This window comes from Ailuropoda melanoleuca, chromosome 11 (assembly GCF_002007445.2).
Source record: "Ailuropoda melanoleuca isolate Jingjing chromosome 11, ASM200744v2, whole genome shotgun sequence".
Taxonomy (NCBI): Eukaryota; Metazoa; Chordata; class Mammalia; order Carnivora; family Ursidae; genus Ailuropoda; species Ailuropoda melanoleuca.
This window is the reverse complement of record NC_048228.1, coordinates 123312-140179: the sequence shown is the minus strand read 5'-3', so window position 1 is coordinate 140179 and position 16868 is coordinate 123312. Positions and strand designations below refer to the sequence as shown.

General features: G+C 54.6%; 2 protein-coding genes across 7 annotated transcripts in view; both read right to left on the bottom strand.

Moving 5' to 3' along the window:
* AGRN (agrin) overlaps positions 1-5751 on the bottom strand; it is a 34189-nt gene extending 28438 nt beyond the window's left edge. For all 6 annotated transcript variants that reach the window (XM_034671200.1, XM_034671198.1, XM_034671201.1 and 3 more), the window contains exons 1-2: positions 5445-5751; positions 3008-3269 (exon numbers count right to left, since the gene is read on the bottom strand). In XM_034671200.1, coding sequence (XP_034527091.1) covers positions 3008-3236 — 229 coding nt within the window. In that variant the 5' untranslated portion in view covers positions 3237-3269; positions 5445-5751. The remainder of the gene's footprint in view (positions 1-3007; positions 3270-5444) is intronic.
* Positions 5752-7392: 1641 nt separating this feature from the next.
* Positions 7393-8761, bottom strand: ISG15 (ISG15 ubiquitin like modifier). The gene is made up of 3 exons (XM_002930163.4): positions 8659-8761; positions 8394-8512; positions 7393-7958 (listed from the first exon to the last, which is right to left on the bottom strand). The coding sequence occupies exons 1-3, from the start codon at positions 8744-8746 to the stop codon at positions 7452-7454; spliced, it is 714 nt and encodes a 237-aa protein (XP_002930209.2). The 5' UTR covers positions 8747-8761; the 3' UTR covers positions 7393-7451.
* Between the last annotated feature and the right edge of the window lie 8107 nt (positions 8762-16868).

Below are 16868 nucleotides of genomic sequence, written 5' to 3'. Positions count from 1 at the left end.
GTGTGGGCAGTGTCCAGACCAGGGCAAGGTGGCTGAGGGCTGGAGGAAATGGCCGGCTCAGCTGCCAGCCTAGGCAGGCTCCCAGTGCGTGGGCAGCTGGCACTGGCAGAGGCCAGGCTAGTTCCCTGACAAAGCAGGGGGTGGGGGTCTCCTTCTGGCAGAGGCTGCCCCAGAGCAGCAGGCCTCCCTCACCCAAAGGTGGCGCAGAGGGAGGGACACATACCTGTCTCAGTTATGCCAGGAATGTGGTTCCCCAGGAGGGGGAGGGGGAGGAGGAGGAGACACGCCTTCCTAGGGGCTGGAGGCTGGGGAAGGGGCCTGACCAGCAGAGTCAGGGAGACCCTGCAGGCCCTGCGGGAGGGCCTGCGAGTGCTGCCCTTCAGGACACTGCAGGGAGCAGTACTAGGCAGGGGTGAGCAGGGAGCAGACCACGGGTGTCCAGGAGGCAGGCCTGGGAGGACATGTCCCCACCTCGGCTGCTCTGGGCCTTCAGGAATGGGAGGGAGCCTAAGGAGGGAAGTGTGCTAGGGACAGGGATTTCCTGAACACAGTGGGACCTGATGGTCCCAGGGTGATCTGCAGGCTTCCCTCTGGGCCCTGTGGGGCTGGGACAACTATGGAGACCCTGGGAACAGAATGGGTCAGAGGCAGATGGGGAAGGGTCAGCTTAGCTCAAGCCCTGTCCATCTGTCCCCCTCACTGGTGAGGTCTTGGCTCCCAGAGAGCCTAGGATGGAGTCCTGGAGTGGGGTCTGAGGTCCTTATCTCCTGCAGGATAGGAGGGGGGGCCATCCTCCCACCCTCACCCAGCTTGGGAAGGTGGGCACAGAATGATTCCTTCCCTAAGCCTGGTCCTAGCTCCAGGGGATCTTGTGCCTCAGGCCTCAGGGAGGCTCAAGGGGGAGGCACCCCCCTCGCCCTGGGCCTTTGGGTTATATCAACCATGTCTTAGCACCCAGCCCTCCTAACCCACCCTGCACAGCACCCTGGTTTGCTTTCAAAGCAGGGATCTATGTTGCCCAGCTCAAAACTTCCAGGCACCTCACAGTGGAGCCCGAGCTCCTCCCTTCCCTTTGGGGAGGGAAGCACCCTCCCCAAAAGGCGCTTGCCTTCCACCTGGCTCCACCTGCAAGGCCCCAGGCCATAGTCATGGCTTATGCGTTTCTCTGCATCCCCTCTCCCCCAAGACCGTCCTCCCCAGCAGGCCCACCCCAGGAGAGTCCAATGGCTCAGCCCCTCCTGGGTGCTCACACCATTGCTGTACATAGGCCTGTATGTCCAGCACCACCCTACCTCCAGCTGGAGCTCATAACCTAGCCTAGTAACTGAGTGCTGGCTGCCCAGGGCACACAGTAGGTCAAGTCTCACCCAGTCCTGGCTGGGGGGCTGTCCCTGGGTACCCTCCTTTCTAGCTGTCCCTGTGCCCAGCCTGGCATATCCAGAGCCAGGGGCTGGCATGGGTAGAACAGGGTTTGGCAAGATGCCAAACCTTGTTCTGTCCAGGGTGGCCCTCCCGCCACATGCCCTCTGACCCCACGAAGGCCACAGTTACTGAGTCACAGACCCTCAGGCTGGACCCGCCCAGCTGTAGAGTTGATAATTCACTCTATCTTACAGGGGCAGGGGACTTTCTGTACTCTGACCCCTCTTCTCCAGCTTCTCCTTAGACCCCCCCACTCATCCCCAAAACTTGGCATCACCACCCCACAACCTGCCCCATCACCATGCCACCCTCCCATCTTTCCCCTAGACCCATCCAGAGCAGGGCCAGGGTCTCAAGTCCTTGCTTGGTGTGAGAGGTAGGCTGGAACCCCTCATCTGAGCCACTGCAGGGAAGGGACCTGCTGGCTTCTCTGTATGATGCTATGGCCCAGGACCCTGGAGCAGCCCCAGGGACAGATGACAACAGGCTGGGCAGAATGCCTCAGGGCTCTCCATTTCAGGTCCTGCCTCTGCTCCTGCACAGTCCCTCTCAGACCACCATCCAGGATCCCACAAAAACCACGCCAGCATCACAGCCTAAGCTAGATAGCATTCTGCTGACCGAGAGAAGAAATCAGAGGGGCAGAGCTGCCTTCCAGAGAAAGGAAGTCACAGACCCTTCCCACTGCCCTGAGGAGGAAGTGTTCTTTCCACTCCCCCACCACCACCCCCCTCCAATGCATCCCTTCCCACGCAGCCATGAGGGGACAGACAGGATGTGGGGGCGAGGGGCAGTTCCTATATTCTCCTTGCCACATTCCCCAGCAAAGGATCTCAGCCCCCAACTGGGACTCTCATGGGGCAAAGGGGTTGGGGGGGCAGGGAAGCCATGGTCATCTGATTCCAGCTCACCTCACAGAGGCTGGGCTGGGGGAGGGGTGCTCTTGGGCCATTCAGAATAGACATGTGCTGTGTGGACAACCGACAACTCAATTAGGGAATTCCACACCCACTTAAACCCCCGAGAAGTACCCACCCCACAAAACTCCCCCTTTCCAGAAATGACAGGCCTCTTGGAACACTTAAGGGGGCAGCCCCTCCTCCAATCCCTATGCCCCACTCTGAGGGGTTTGCTCAACATCTGGGACCCGTACAGACAGATGTTTGGGCTTCTGCAGGAATATAAACAGCTGATGTTCATTCACCTGGTCCCCGCCTCTCACTCAGAAAAGGACGCTCCAAGAGAGGGGGGTGTGGAGCTGGCAGGGGGTGGAGTGGGGGGGCGCGTAAGCAGAAGAGGAGGAAGCCTGTTCTTTGCAGGACTGGGACTTGCTTGGCTCCAAGACAGCGGACAGTGGCGTTGTGGGGCGGGGGGAGGTTAGTGGGAATCCCTGCTAATTTCAGGGATTGGAGCTGACCTTGAGATGGCCAGACCCAGCTGGGAGATCAGGGAGACAGGAAGGAGATCAGACCACCACAAGTGCTCTAGCCTACAGTGAACTCTCCTCTGCCCCCAGGGCATGATGGAGCTCCCTGAAGCCTGCCCACTTTCGTCAGCCTCTTCCCCTGGTGATGTCCCCAGATACCTTCCACACAGTGCTCCACTTCCTCCAGATTCCGCAGGGTGATGCGCATGAGGCTGGAATTGAGCATCAGCTCGTTTTTATGGGCCGGCCACAGGTATGGGGGTGCAGGGTTCACAAAGAAGATCCTGGTGTCCCCAGTGGACACCTGGTTGTCACAGATGAGGGGGTCTCCAAAGCCGCCAATCACCACCTTGTTGCCACCGTCAAGCAGGCTCTCTTGGGTCACCATGTCTTTGCCCTTCAAGTACCGCCAGACTCGAACCTGGGTAGACATGGTGGGGGGGGGGGTGGAACAGGTATCAGTGGTCCTCTTTCCACCGGGGAGATGAGGCCACAGAGTCCAGGGACAAGCACCAGACTGGTCAGCTGGGCTTTCTCTTCTCTTCCCACCTCAGTGGCTCAGGCCAGATGTCCAGAGCAGACTCAAACCCCGGGCAGAGACATACGGGCATCTTTGGGTCAGCGCCCAGGAGGGGGCCGCAGGGAAGCACGCACTGCCCGTACGGGTCACCCAGAAGAACATGTAGCCTGCGAACACGCCCTCACCCAGGAAGCAGCACTCCCCCCTGAGGTCTAACTGACCCCAGCCACCTCCAACAATGTCCATCTCAGCTCAGGCTGGACATGGGAAGGGGATCCATCTGGTCTAGGCTCCTGCCTTTCATGTCCCTACTTTCCCCATCTACCCACCCACTAAGAGCCAGGGGCACCTCACATGGACAATGGAGTTTCAGGGCAACGGGCTCTGAGCTCAGGGCTCTGGGCCAGCTTGGCTCCTTGCAGCCCTGTGGGTGGGCTAAGGCACTCTCCACCCCACCCCCAAGAGGTGAAAGACCCCTCCTCCTGCCAGGCTTCCACAGTGAATGCAGTCAAGGCAGCCTTCGAACCACAAAATCAAGTTTGGGCAGCACAGGGCGGCCCCACCCTACACACTCTCACTCCTGGGGCCCTGAGGGTACCTGTTCTGACAAACCAAGCCCTGAGACACCCACCCACAGCTGGGGGGGGGTGCAGGAGGGTTGAGGGAGCTGCAGGCTGTACGGGGATGTCCATGGGGACGTATGCCCAGGGGACATGAGCCCACACACTCTCTGAGAAGAAAACCCCTTTCTTCAGGAGCTCTCCGGAGCTGAGACTTCTGGAATGAGTGATCAAAGACAATGGTGGCCTGCCCACCTGCCAGGTCCCTGCTGGGAGCCTTGGGACTGAAGCTTCTATAGGGACCCCCTCCACCTTCCAGTGGCCAAGCTGGGGGGGTAAGCCTTGTCCAACCTTATCTTTCCCAACCCCAGACACATAGTAGGCTCTAGAAGGATGATAACCAGCAGGGAGAGGGCTGGGCCACTTTCATCGCCTCCCCCCACCCCAGCCACACCCAGGAGCAGCGGGGAGGAAGTCGGGAAAATCCTGCAGGGACTTGGCAAAGTGCCCTGGCGTGGTGGAGGGGAGGGGGCTGGGCTGGGGATCCCAGCTGTAGCCTACACAGGCCAATCTGAAAGAAGCCGCCACCCCTCCCCATCTCCATGGAGAAGGAATGATCCGATTTCTGGTCAGGGAGGTGGTTTTAGGGGCCAGAGCAGGGATGGGGCCCGGGTCCCCTGAGCCCTCCCTAGGAACTACTGTGGGAAAAAACAAACAAAACAAAACCACCAAACCTATCCCAGGAGGCTCCAAGATCCAACTGCGGGAGAGGCTGGGCAAGCCCCCTCTCTGGTGGCCAAGGAGTACAGTTCTTCTAGGGGCAGGGTGGGGCACCTGTCCCTGCACCCCTTCACATTTGAGGCTCAGCAACGTCCCGCCCACTTCTCTGCTCCTGTCCCCCACACCTAGTCACTGCAGCCCCCCCCCCAGGATCTCTGGGGTTGGGAGATTAGACGTGCACCCTACCCTCTCCTGACCACCCCCTCTTGCCCTAGTAAAGGCCTCTGGGAAGGGGTGACAGCACTGACCACTGGCCGAATCCCCACTTTCACCCCAAGCAGAAGGCGTCACCTCCCCTCGTCCCCATTCCTTTTCTTTAACTGATGGGGAGGGGTGCGGTAGCCATACAGTTTCCCTGGGGGGCGGCGCACTTGTTTGCAATAAGGTAGTGGGCCTGGGGTGGGAGTGGGGTCAGACATGAGCGGGTCTCCCGGGCCTGGGCACCGCGAGGTAGGACTGCAGCGGTACCGCAGGAACTTTCCCTCTGGCACTCGCGAGTTTTCCGGGACCCGGCGCCCCACCCGGGGGCTCGGCGGTCGCCAAGGGAGCGGGAGCGGGAGCTGCAGAGCGTCTGGTGCCCGTTCCCACGGCCTGGGGCGGGGGTCTCAGTGGGGCGGCCAGATGCTCGAAGGGAGGGCCTCCGGGCTAGGGGTCCGGGATGGCGGGGGAGGAGACCCTCAACCCAGGCTTCCAGGAGGGGTTTTTGGGGGGTCTCAGGGACCCGGCGGGGGCCCACCTTGCACGAGTACGTGTGCTGCACCGGGTCCACGTTGAGAATCTCCTCCACGGTGCCGGTGAGCACCACATTCGCCTCCTCCTCCCGCCGCTCCAGCGCGCGTTCCGGGCACGTCCCGTCGGCGCTGGGCAGGGCACGCGCGGCCACCACCAGGAGCAGCAGTAGCGGCTGCAGCGGGGGCCGCGCCGGACGGCCACAGGCTGGCCATGGCGCGGGCCGAGGACGGCGGAAGGCGGCCAGAGCAAGCGCGCGGGCCTGGCCGCGCCGGGAACGGGACTAGACAGGACGGGACGCAGCTCCAGGGAGGCGGTGGNCCCCTCCCGCGCCGTCTCTCCTCCACCCCACCCCCCCCCGCCCAGGAAATGCGGCTGCAATCGGGTTAATGCATAATCTGGAGGCGACGTGACGGGACTTCCAAGGGGTTCCAGGCTATGCCGTGGCCAGAGCTGCGGGAGCTTCCTGGCCGCGGGAAGAGGCTGCCAAATCCGGGGACCCCGCCGTTCCTTGGACACTGCAGGGCTGCGCCCCTCCCCTGGCGGGAAGAACGTGATGGGGGGCCACAGCCTCTCTTAGGAAACTGGGGACGGAAACTCGCCCGGGCCCGGGACCCCCAGTCAGTTCAGGCGAGTAGGCGGCCCCAGTAGGCCGCGCCCCCGGCTGGCTGGGACCAATGTGGGCTGGGGGCTGTTGTGATTGGTCAGAATGGAGCGCAGATCCGCCCACCTCCCGTTCCCGGGTCAGCTCGGGCCTCACCGCAGAGCCGAGGGCTCCCTCTGCAGTCCAGCTGAGACAACGTCGGGTCAGCGGTGGACGGCCAGCCACGCCCCCTCCTCAGCCCCCAGGTGGGCGCTTCTCCAGCCAGGTCTAGGTACGCGGTAAACTGAGATCCAAAGGGTACAAATTAGAGCCTAGCTCAGCTGGAGATCGAGGGGAAGGGAGAGGAGACCCCTTCCGTCCCTCCAGGGCTGGGTCTGCGGCACAGCCCCTCCCTCCGAGCCAGCCACAGATCTCGAAGCAATGGAGGGTGAGTGGTAGAAGAGGTCCTTCTGGAGGGGGACCCCACCTCCCCTCCAAGGGTGTGTGCTCACATTTGCTAATTTGTGGTGTGATAGAGAAGTGAGGGTGGGGACCCAGGAAATGAACCAGGGGAGCATGCCTCCCACACACAGACCCACAGCGGCCTGTCTATACCTACTGGTCACAGATAAGCCAGACCTAGAAGTCCCTCGGCCTACATACAGACCCCCGCAGACCAGAAAGGGGCTTCTGGGTCTCCAGCCAAATTACCCTCAACAGTCTGGAAGCCAAAGTCTGAGGGTCCCCAGAGTCAAGGACCTTAGCCCAAAGAAGTGTATGTTCTATGTCTCTTGCCCCACCCCCACATCTTGCCTGTGTCCAAGACTGACTCCATCTGGCTCCCGTGGAGCTCTTTGGAAACTGGTATAGATAGAAGCATTCTATGTGGAAGCAGGTGTAGGTTTCGCCAAATTAAGTGCCCCTCCATCTGGGACAAGCTCTTCCATGTGGTCTGGAGGAACCCCTCATTCCTGGAGGCCCCTCTCCTGCTGGCCATGGCCTCTTGGTTATGTGAAGCCCCGAAGGCAGGTGTGTCTGTTGGAGAGCAGTCTCCGTTCAGCAGCTTGCCCCATGGGGGTGTGTGTGTTCAAGGCCCTGCCCCCACCCCTCCCTAGACCAATGCAGACTTTTTCTCTAGAAGTTAATTTCCCAAAGGTGTGGGGACATCTTCAATTTGTCCAAGGGGTGGGTGAGAGTAGATCACCATTTTTATCTCACTGGACTTGTCCCTTAACTTGGCAACCCCAGCCTAGTGACCACCCAGTGACCCCAGGTGTCCCCATCCCACTTCCTCCTCTGTCCCTCCCCTAGCCTCATCAGCAGGGTTGCAGAAGTGAGGGGTGTTGGGGGAAGGACCAAACGTAAGGAGCCATTTAATTTTGCATCAACTTTTATTACCGGCGCTCGGTCAGAGATTTGGGCAGGTGGCTCTCAGCGCTGCCCTCCGGGTCCTGCCCACTCCCTACCCCTACCCCCCCGCAGGCGTAAATTCATGAACACGGTGCACTGGGGTGTGAGTCCGTACTCCCCGAGGCGGTGCTGGTCCTCCATGGGCTTCCCCTCGAAACTCAGCCAGAACAGGTCAGCCTGCGCGTGCTCCTGCTGGCACACCTGACGCTTGAGCTCAGCCACGGTCTGCGTCAGCCGGACCTCGTAGGCGGTGCTGCGACCCTTGTCGTTCCTCACCAGGATGCTCAGGGGGTCATCACAGCTCTGCACCACCAGCAGGACCGTACTGCCAGGGCACAGGCCCTGGCTGACGAGGGGGACCCCATCCTTCAGCACTTGGCCAGCAGGGTGGGTAGCCAGGCGCTGCTGGAATGCAGGCACGCCAGTTTTCTGGGCTATCTGCTGCTTCAGCTCCAGCGGCAGCATGGAGTGCCTCAGAGGCACCAGGAACTCCTCGCCCCCCAGCATCTTCACCTTCAGGTTCCCCGCCTGTGGGCATCACACAGCCTCATAGAACTGGAGCCACTACATGCAAATGACTGGCCACCAGACAAGTTCTGGGGTTGCTGCTCTCTCCTCCCCACCCACCAGGAAAGGGACCCCAGGTACTGGAGGCAAGCAGAGAGCATTACCAGAAGGAAGGCCAGCCACCCACGACAATCACCTCACCTCCCTTAACCCACTAAGGTGCACTTCTGGGCCAATGCCAAGCGATCTCAGGGTTAAACACTAGGCAGAACATGCTTCCCAAGACCCAGACACAAGCCGACATCAGAAGGAGCCCTGTCCCTCCCCTCTTGCTTAGGGACCCGGGGGAGCTCTGAGCACACAGTGGGTGCTCTGCCCCTGGATGACCCCAGCAGGGAGGTAGGGAAATAGACTGGTAAAGAGGCCACCTGCCCCCACCCATCAAACACCCCTCACCATGGCTGTGGGCTCTGGCACCAGCTCCTCCATGAGCACAGACGCGTTGGCTGCCTCTGGGCTTCCAGCTCCTCTCGGCTTCCAGCTCCTCTCCCGCTCGGCCCTTTTATGAATGTGAGCTGTGCACGTCAGGGGGCAGTGTCGGGGAGAGAGCCTCATCAGTGGCTGGATTGAGCTTTGGTTTCAGTTTCCTTTTCCCAAGGTGTGCCCCAGGGAGTAGCAGAAACAAAACAGAATGACTAGGGTCAGAGCTGGGACTACCCACCTGCCCGGGGACTCAGGACAACACCCTGCCCCAGAAACCCCCTGGATGTCCAGCACTTCAGGTTCTTTACTGGATGCACAGAAGTCATAATAACGTGAACTAACGATTGGAAACTTTCACTTTCCATTTACCAATTTGCAAAATCAGTAAGCTTGGGAAACATTGCCTCAATTCAGAAATGAGAGTTGTGACAGTCCAAACTACCCAGAGATAATCACCATTGGTTTAGGGCGGTATTTGTTCAGATTGTTGATTTTTTTTTAAACGAAAGAGATGCATCTCTTATTTTCTATAAAAATGAACTCATGTACACTATCCAGAAAATGAAAAGACTATTCTCGGGGCACCTGGGTGGCTCAGTCCGTAAGCATCTGCCTTCGGCTCAGGACGTGATCCCTGCGTTCTGGGATCGAGCCCCACATCAGGCTACTCCGCTGGGAGCCTGCTTCTTCCTCTCCCACTCCCCCTGCTTGTGTTCCCTCTCTCGCTGACTGTCTCTCTCTCTGTCAAATAAATAAGTAAAATCTTAAAAAAAAAAAAAGACTATTCTCAAAATGGAAGAAAATATTTGCAAATCCTATGTCAGATAAGGGTTAGTGTCCATAACATAAAAAGAACGCTTAGAACTCAACCATAAAAAGATAAACAATTCAGGGGCGCCTGGGTGGCATAGCAGTTAAGCGTTTGCCTTCGGCTCAGGGCGTGATCCCAGCGTTATGGGATCGAGCCCCACATCAGGCTCCTCTGCTATGAGCCTGCTGCTTCCTCTCCCCACTCCCCCTGCTTGTGTTCCCTCTCTCGCTGGCTGTCTCTAACTCTGCCAAATAAATAAATAAAAATCTTAAAAAAAAAAAAAAGATAGGGGCGCCTGGGTGGCACAGCGGTTAAGCGTCTGCCTTCAGCTCAGGGCGTGATCCCGGCGTTATGGGATCGAGCCCCACATCAGGCTCCTCCACTATGAGCCTGCTTCTTCCTCTCACTCCCCCTGCTTGTGTTCCCTCTCTCGCTGGCTGTCTCTAACTCTGCCAAATAAATAAATAAAATCTTTAAAAAAAAAAAAAGATAAACAATTCAATTTAAAATTGGACAAATGGGGGCACCTGGATGGCGCAGTCAGGCGGCCAGCTCTTGGTTTCGGCTCAGGCTGTGATATTAAGCCCCATGTTGGGCTCTGTGCTCAGCCTGGAGTCTGCTTGGGTTTCTCTCTCCCTCTCCCCCGTTCTTTCTCTCTCTCAAATAAATAAATAAATCTTTTTTAAAAATTGGGCAAATATTTGAATAGATATTTCTCTGTAGAAAATACATAAATGGCCAAAACCACATGAAAAGATGCTCAACATCATTCGTCATTAGGGAAACTTAAATCAAAATTGCAATGAGTTACCATGCCACACCCATTATTATAGCATGACTATAATAATAATATTATTGTATAATATAATAATAAAATAATGATTCAAAAAGAGCAATAACAAGTGTCGAGGATGTACAGAAATTGGAACTCTCGTACATTGCTGATGGAAACATAAAATGGGGCAGCCACTGTGGGAAGCAGTCACTCCTTAAAAAGTTAAACAGGATTTTCATATGACCCAGCAAGTCCACTCCTAGGCATATACCCAAAAGAATTGAACACAGTTAAACAAACACTTGTACCCAAATATTCATAGTAGCACTATTTACAATAGGCAAGAGGTAGGAACTGTGGGAACAACCAATCCATCAACAGATGGATACATGAACAAAGTATGATGCACCCTTATGATGGAATATTACCGAGCCATAAGAAGGAATGAAATACTGACACCTGCTACAACATGAATGAACCTTGGAAACACTATGCTAAGTGAGAAAAGCCAGACACAAAAGGCCACACATATTGTATGATTCTGTTTATATGAGATATCCGCAATAGGCAAATCCATAGAGTCCAGTAGTGGTTGCCCGATGTTGGTGAGGAGAGGAAATTGGGAGTGATTTATGGATATGAGGCTTCCATTGAGGGCGATAAAACGTTCCAGAACTAGATACAGATAATGGTTGCACAGTGTTGCAAATATACAAACTGACCCTGAATTGTATAACTTGAAGTGGTTAAAGTTTTGTTATTTTAATTTTACCTTAATAAAAACAATGCCAAAAAAATTAGCTCATCCTACTCTCACCATTTTGTAAACTGCTTCATTCAAAACAGCATAACAGTATATCATAAACATTTTCCCATATTAATAGATACTTCTATGCAAGTTTTTTTTGATGGCTGCACGTTACCCATAGCATAATGAATCCATTATAGTATAGTGTGGAATTTAGTTAATCAATCCCATATTTTAAATATTTAGGTCGTTTCCAATTTTTTTATTATAAATAGCACATAACACGCACACATTAGCTAAAAATAAATAACATTTAAGTTAAAAAGTAAATAATTTTTGAAATAAAAAAGCGAAAGAGTAGAAAAACAATTTTTTTGCATATAAATCTTGACCTTTTCACTTCCCCATCCCCCCAAAAAGATTTTAAAGGGCTCCAAAATTGTGAACACACAAAAAACAAACAGAGGGGTTTAAATATCCTTCTTTTTATTATTTTAAGTGTATATCTCGACTCATTCCTTGTATAAATAATATTCCCATTACAAAAAGAAAACCACAAATGTTTACTGAAATAAAGAATACAGAATGTGAGAATCCCCCCCCCAGTCTCCCCCAGATGGCCACTATTAAACATGGTATTGATGTCTTCTGATTTCTTAATACTGACATATGGTACCAGAATCTTCATTTTCCTTTAGTTACTTCATCCCTTGCCAACAGTTGTCTTACTGCTTTTGACAGGAGGAACTAAATGCAAAGACATTAAGGAAGCAAACTGACAGAACCTGTCGCAGTTTCCTGGGACTGTCACAACAAATTACCACAAACTGGGGACTTGAAACCTTGGCAAGAGGTCTGAAATCCAGGGGGACTAAATGACCAGTATTGTCAGCTGGGTTAAAAATAATCTAATTTCATCTGGTTTACAGAAGACGGGAATCATCTGAAATACAGGGATACAAGAAATTTGAAAGTAGAGAGGATGGAAAGAAACATACTACATGACTATTAACTAAAATGAAAGAGATATGGCCATATTAACAATTCCATTAGCATATCAACAAAGAAATTTTATAGGCAAGATGTTACAGAAACACAAAAGGTCATGTAGCAATAAAAAGTTGAGTTCACTGGTAAAATAAAACAATTTTTTAACTTGTATGCACCTAATAACATGGCCACAGAATATACAAGTTTTAGTCATAAATATTAACATTCTGTTTATGAAATTATAACAGCCTCTTGTAAAGGGACCTTCGGTTAATATTTTGTCTTATTTACAAACTAACTTAAACTTCCTTAAACCTTTAAAACAGCATCGAGAACATTTAATATACTTGATTTTATTTTTAAGCCCTTCAACTACCAAATAACTGGAACAATGACAAACTTTTCCAAGAACGTTCACAGTCCTTACCACTTAAACTGCACGGAGGTCTCACAGCCCAATTCTTCTACTGGATGCAAATTTACCACTTTCACCTTTCAAGAAGACACATCAGCATCTCTGCACTCATGCTAATCTGATTCCTTTCCCCCACCTTTCCACCTGGCCAGTCACAGCTCCTGAGATCACCATCCTGGATGACATCTGATTGGCTAAAGGCCTTTGGTCACAGCTTGAAGGTCACCCTAGGGCACTGTCGAGGGATGGGGGTGAGCTACCCCCCCGCAGGCCTCCTGAAGGACAGATGTTGGAGGCCACAGGCACACCGTGACTTGCTGAGAAAGGAGCACAGAGCTTGTTAGTCACTGTGGCTGACCAGGAAAAGTGTCGTCAGAGACCCTGGGGTGGGGGGGCCACATTTCTTAAGGAAGGTTTGTTGTTGAAGCCTAATTAGCTGTAAATATCTGCTGGCTGGGCTCATTAAATGGGCGGCCCCTTCCTTTCCATGTTCTCTGAGGAGAAGTGTCGCTCTGTTCTTCCACCCCGCACTGGGAAGCCTGGGCACCCCCCACCTGGGCCAGCCTCACTGTCCTGGACCCCATCCCTCCTCATGCCAGAGCCTCCCCCCCACTTGGTTGGCACATCCGTCTCCTAGCCGCAGCCCCTTGTGATGGGTGTCTAGGGAATGCAGGACTCAGTGCAGACCAGAAATGCAAATAAGGCAGCCGTCCCCACATGGACCAGCAGGCTTAGAGGGCCATTCATGCAGCTCCATGTCTGGTTCTCCCCAAACAGACTCTGGGCTAGGGGTCTTGGCACTCAGGGAAATGAGGAGGTAGTCCGCAGATGAGACAGATTCCCCTTGCTGCGGGGACGGCTTACAGGGAGGGAGAGGAGTAGAAGGCAGACGTGAGATGTGGAGGGCTATTCTAACCTGGGGGAGGCGGTGAGTTGGAGCTGTGGTATGGGAAGGGCATGGGGGGGCACTCAACTGAGTTCAAACCCACAGGATCCGGTGAGGGCAAGGAAGGAGCACAGCTGGACTCTGGCCCACATGGCCCCTGTGCCGGGGCTGCCGGTGGCTCAAGGGCCAGGCATACCCCATAATCCTATGTGGTTACCATGTGTTAGGGACAAGTCTTCTGAGTTCAGGTCCCCGTGAGAACAAGGTCTGGAGTCTGTAGTGTGGAGACCCAAGGCCAGTTGTGCTGGAGGAATGTGCCCAACTAGGCTCACTGATGTCCCGTGCCACTAAATGGCACTTTCATCCTTTCACCCCAGACCCAGCAGGGAAGCTGCAGACACCTGACACACCCAAGGCTAATGGCGGAGGACACGAAACAGAGAAAACCCTATGGGATGCATCTGTCTGCCCACCCATTCAGCGGGGAGATAGAGGTGGGGAGGGGAAAAGAAGGAGAGATCAGCTACCTTATGTTCCCTTTCTGCAGGACTCACCCGAGGACACAAAGCTCTGGCACCCCATGGAGTCCAGAGTCCCTGCCTTGAGCCACACCCCAATCTCTCACCTCACCAGCTTGGGATCTGGGCCTTAGGGCCAAAGTGAGGAGGGGGAGACTTGGGTGGGAAGGTTGGGGTAGAGGCTTCCACTGCCAGATGGAGGGGAAGAGGCCACCAGTCCCCAGTATTTAAAAAATTATCGCAAACTTGGAAATCAGGTTCAAGGAGCCTTCCTATCCTTGAAGGTCTCCCCGGAGGTGCCTTTGCTGATATTCTTGAAGTTACAGGTTAATGTGTTATAGACATCTGTCCTACCAGACACAGAGACTTCTATCCTGGAGAAACAGGGTCTTGCTGCCCCATGGGGCATCTGCCAGTTTTGTACCTGACCTGTACTCCTCCCTCAAAGCCTCATGGAACCCGCTGGTTTCTCCATCGGTAAGCTAAATGAACACTTGACATGTGCTCACTCCGTATTTGTATGGAAGTCTTGGGGTTTTTTTGCCTTGAAAATCATATTTGACATCAGGTATTGGAAAATATGCCTCTATGGTTTGGATGTTGTGGGATACTGTCACCACTGATTTTGGGGAAACATTGTATCCTTGTCTGGAGGTTGGAGAGGTGCCAACTCTGTTACTCGTTCGGTCAACATGTCTGTATAGAGCCCACACTGCACGCCAGTACTACTCCTGGGCACAGTGAAGTTCGCATTCTGGGGTGGTAGACAGACATGGGGGGGTAGGTACAGAAGGCATGTGTTGCAGGGCGTCTGGCGGGCTCAGTCGGTACACATGCAACTCTTGACCTCAGGGTTGTAAGTCTGAGCCCCATGTTGGGTGTAGAGATAACTTAAAAACAAAATCCCAAAAAAAAAAAAAAAAAAGCCAAATAGGGACCTGAGAAGTTGATGTACTGTGTTGCCAGTACGAAGAAGAAAGAGCAGGAAAGGGGATGAAGTCCTGAGGAGTCCCAGGCAGAGACACAGTTGCTGCAGGCGGCCTGAGGCAGGAGTGTGTCTGCACGTGTGTGAGGCAGTGAGGCTGGCGAAGCAGGGCGTGCGGATGGCCACTGAACACACTATGCTGTCCCCAAGGAGGGGCCGGACCTGCTTCTGCTCAGGCCTAACAGGGTCATCAGGACACCTGTGTGAAGCACAGGACCTCGGGTCAGGGAGGGAGCTGGAGACCAAGCAGGAGGTCCGCTGAAAATGCAGGGAGCAGGTGATGGTGGCATGGAGTCAGTGGCAGGGGAGCAAGGGGTTAGAAGCTGGTGTTTGGATATACCAGGGAGCTAGAGGCCTGATGGGCAGGGTGGGGCGTGCACCCCAAGTGTCAAGATGGCAGGTGAATGCTGGTCTGAGACTTCTAAGGAAGGTCACATGTAGAGGACGCAAGGAGCCTCCGTCAGGCCCAGTCACCAGGCAGAGACTGCCTCAGTTGTCTGAACAGAAAAGTTAGTGTGAAAACTTGTTCCCCAGGTATCAGAGGACTGAACGCCATAGGAGAACATGGGGCTACTGCTGAGTCAGTGGGGGTGGGAGGTTGGGCTGGAGAGAAGAGGCTGGGCCTATGGAGGGTGGAGCCTGACCTCCCCTCCTGTGCCCCTGTGGTCATGACTTCCTGGCAGTGGGACTGGGGGGAGGAGGGGCGCCAGGGTAGGCATGAAACACCATGGGACACTATCAGGAACTTGGTTATGGACACTTTGTACCTGAAATGCCTATTAGATTTAAAATCAGGTAAGGGATATGGCCTGGGGTTCATGGATAAGCCCAGGCTGGGCATACCAATTGGGGCATCAGGGAGTGGGCACAGACAGAGAGGGTGAGGAGTCATGGAGAAACCAGAAATGCAGGAGTAGGGCAATCGGGTCGATACGTCTAAGAAGCCAGTGAGGGATGTGTAGCCACCCTAGTCACTACTGGATCAGCCACAGGGACATCCTGGTGACCTTGCTGAGCCTGGTCTCCACAGTCCTGGGGCAGACTGACAGAGAGTTCGAGAGAGGAGGAGAGGGTCTGGGTTCACATGGTAGGTGCTCGTTCTGAGAGCTTTGCCACAGAGAAGCCGTGGTAGGTGGAGAGCCAAGTGGGGACCTGAGGAGTTGATGCTGTGTCGTGCTTTTCTATCACGAGCAGCATGATGGGGACGGACTCACAGGGAGAGGACTCGAGGGTGCAGAGAGAGGGGAGGGTGCTAGGGTGCTAGTGCAGGGAGCACCAGGGCCTGCAGAACACAGGGACTCAAGCACGGGACATGAAGATCTGCAGGCCTCAGCCCCACATCGGATGAGAGTAGGACAGGGAGGAGGCACTGTGGGCTCGAGGAGAGGGGCCGAAAGTGTGCTGGAGTTGTTCAGGGGCACACTGGGGAGCGGCCAGGAAATGTGAGCTCTCTGGGCAGCACGGGGTCTCCTAAGGCCCACGGACAGAGTGTAAAGCAAGGACGGTCAGTGGCTCCGTGCATCTCGGGCCACATGCGGCTACAGGATGTCAGGGGGTTCATGTGACCGACAGAGAAGCGTGCCCATGGCATCTTATTCTTGACTCTGGCTGGCCTTGTTTCAGCTGAGGTTTCACTGTGTGAGTTCTGAAGCCCAGGCCTCAGGAGACCCCCAGTGTGTACTTCGCCCTTCTGAAATGTTAGCCAAGCCACACGAAGAAGCTAGTCCTGCTTGGGCAGGGCGGGCCACATGGCAGAGAGCCAGAAGTCCAGTGACCACAACTCTAGTGACGATCCATGGTGCCACTTCCATCCTCGAAGCCCAGCTGACCCTCAACTGACAGCGGGTGCCTGAGCGAGGCCCGGGAGAAGCCACCAGCACCCCCCAGATCCACCAACTGTGCAAAGGAACGGGAAGGGGGTTGTCAAGCCACGAAGATAGCTGGGATTTAACACAGGTGATGGTTTGGCCAAGCGAATAGGAGGAGGAAGGGAGGGTTAGGGAACAGGCACGATGGCTGGCCAGACAAGTTTCTCTTGATCCAGAGAGGACAATGACATCAAGGGATGAGGAAGCACCAACCTCGGTCTTATCCAAGGACTGCCGATCTCAGCAGGGCTCCAGGGGAGTGGAGGACAGGAGCTGTGAGGCTGGGAAGTTGTCAGGGAATGTGAGCCTCGAGGTTAGGCTGTCAAGGGGTTGCAGTTGTTGAGAAGGACCCTGGCCAGGGAAGTGAGTGGCCAAGTGGGGAGGTGAAAGGACTGCTGAAGGGGAGGACGTCCAGAAGGTCGGAGAATCATCTTTGTGGATTTTGAAATCAC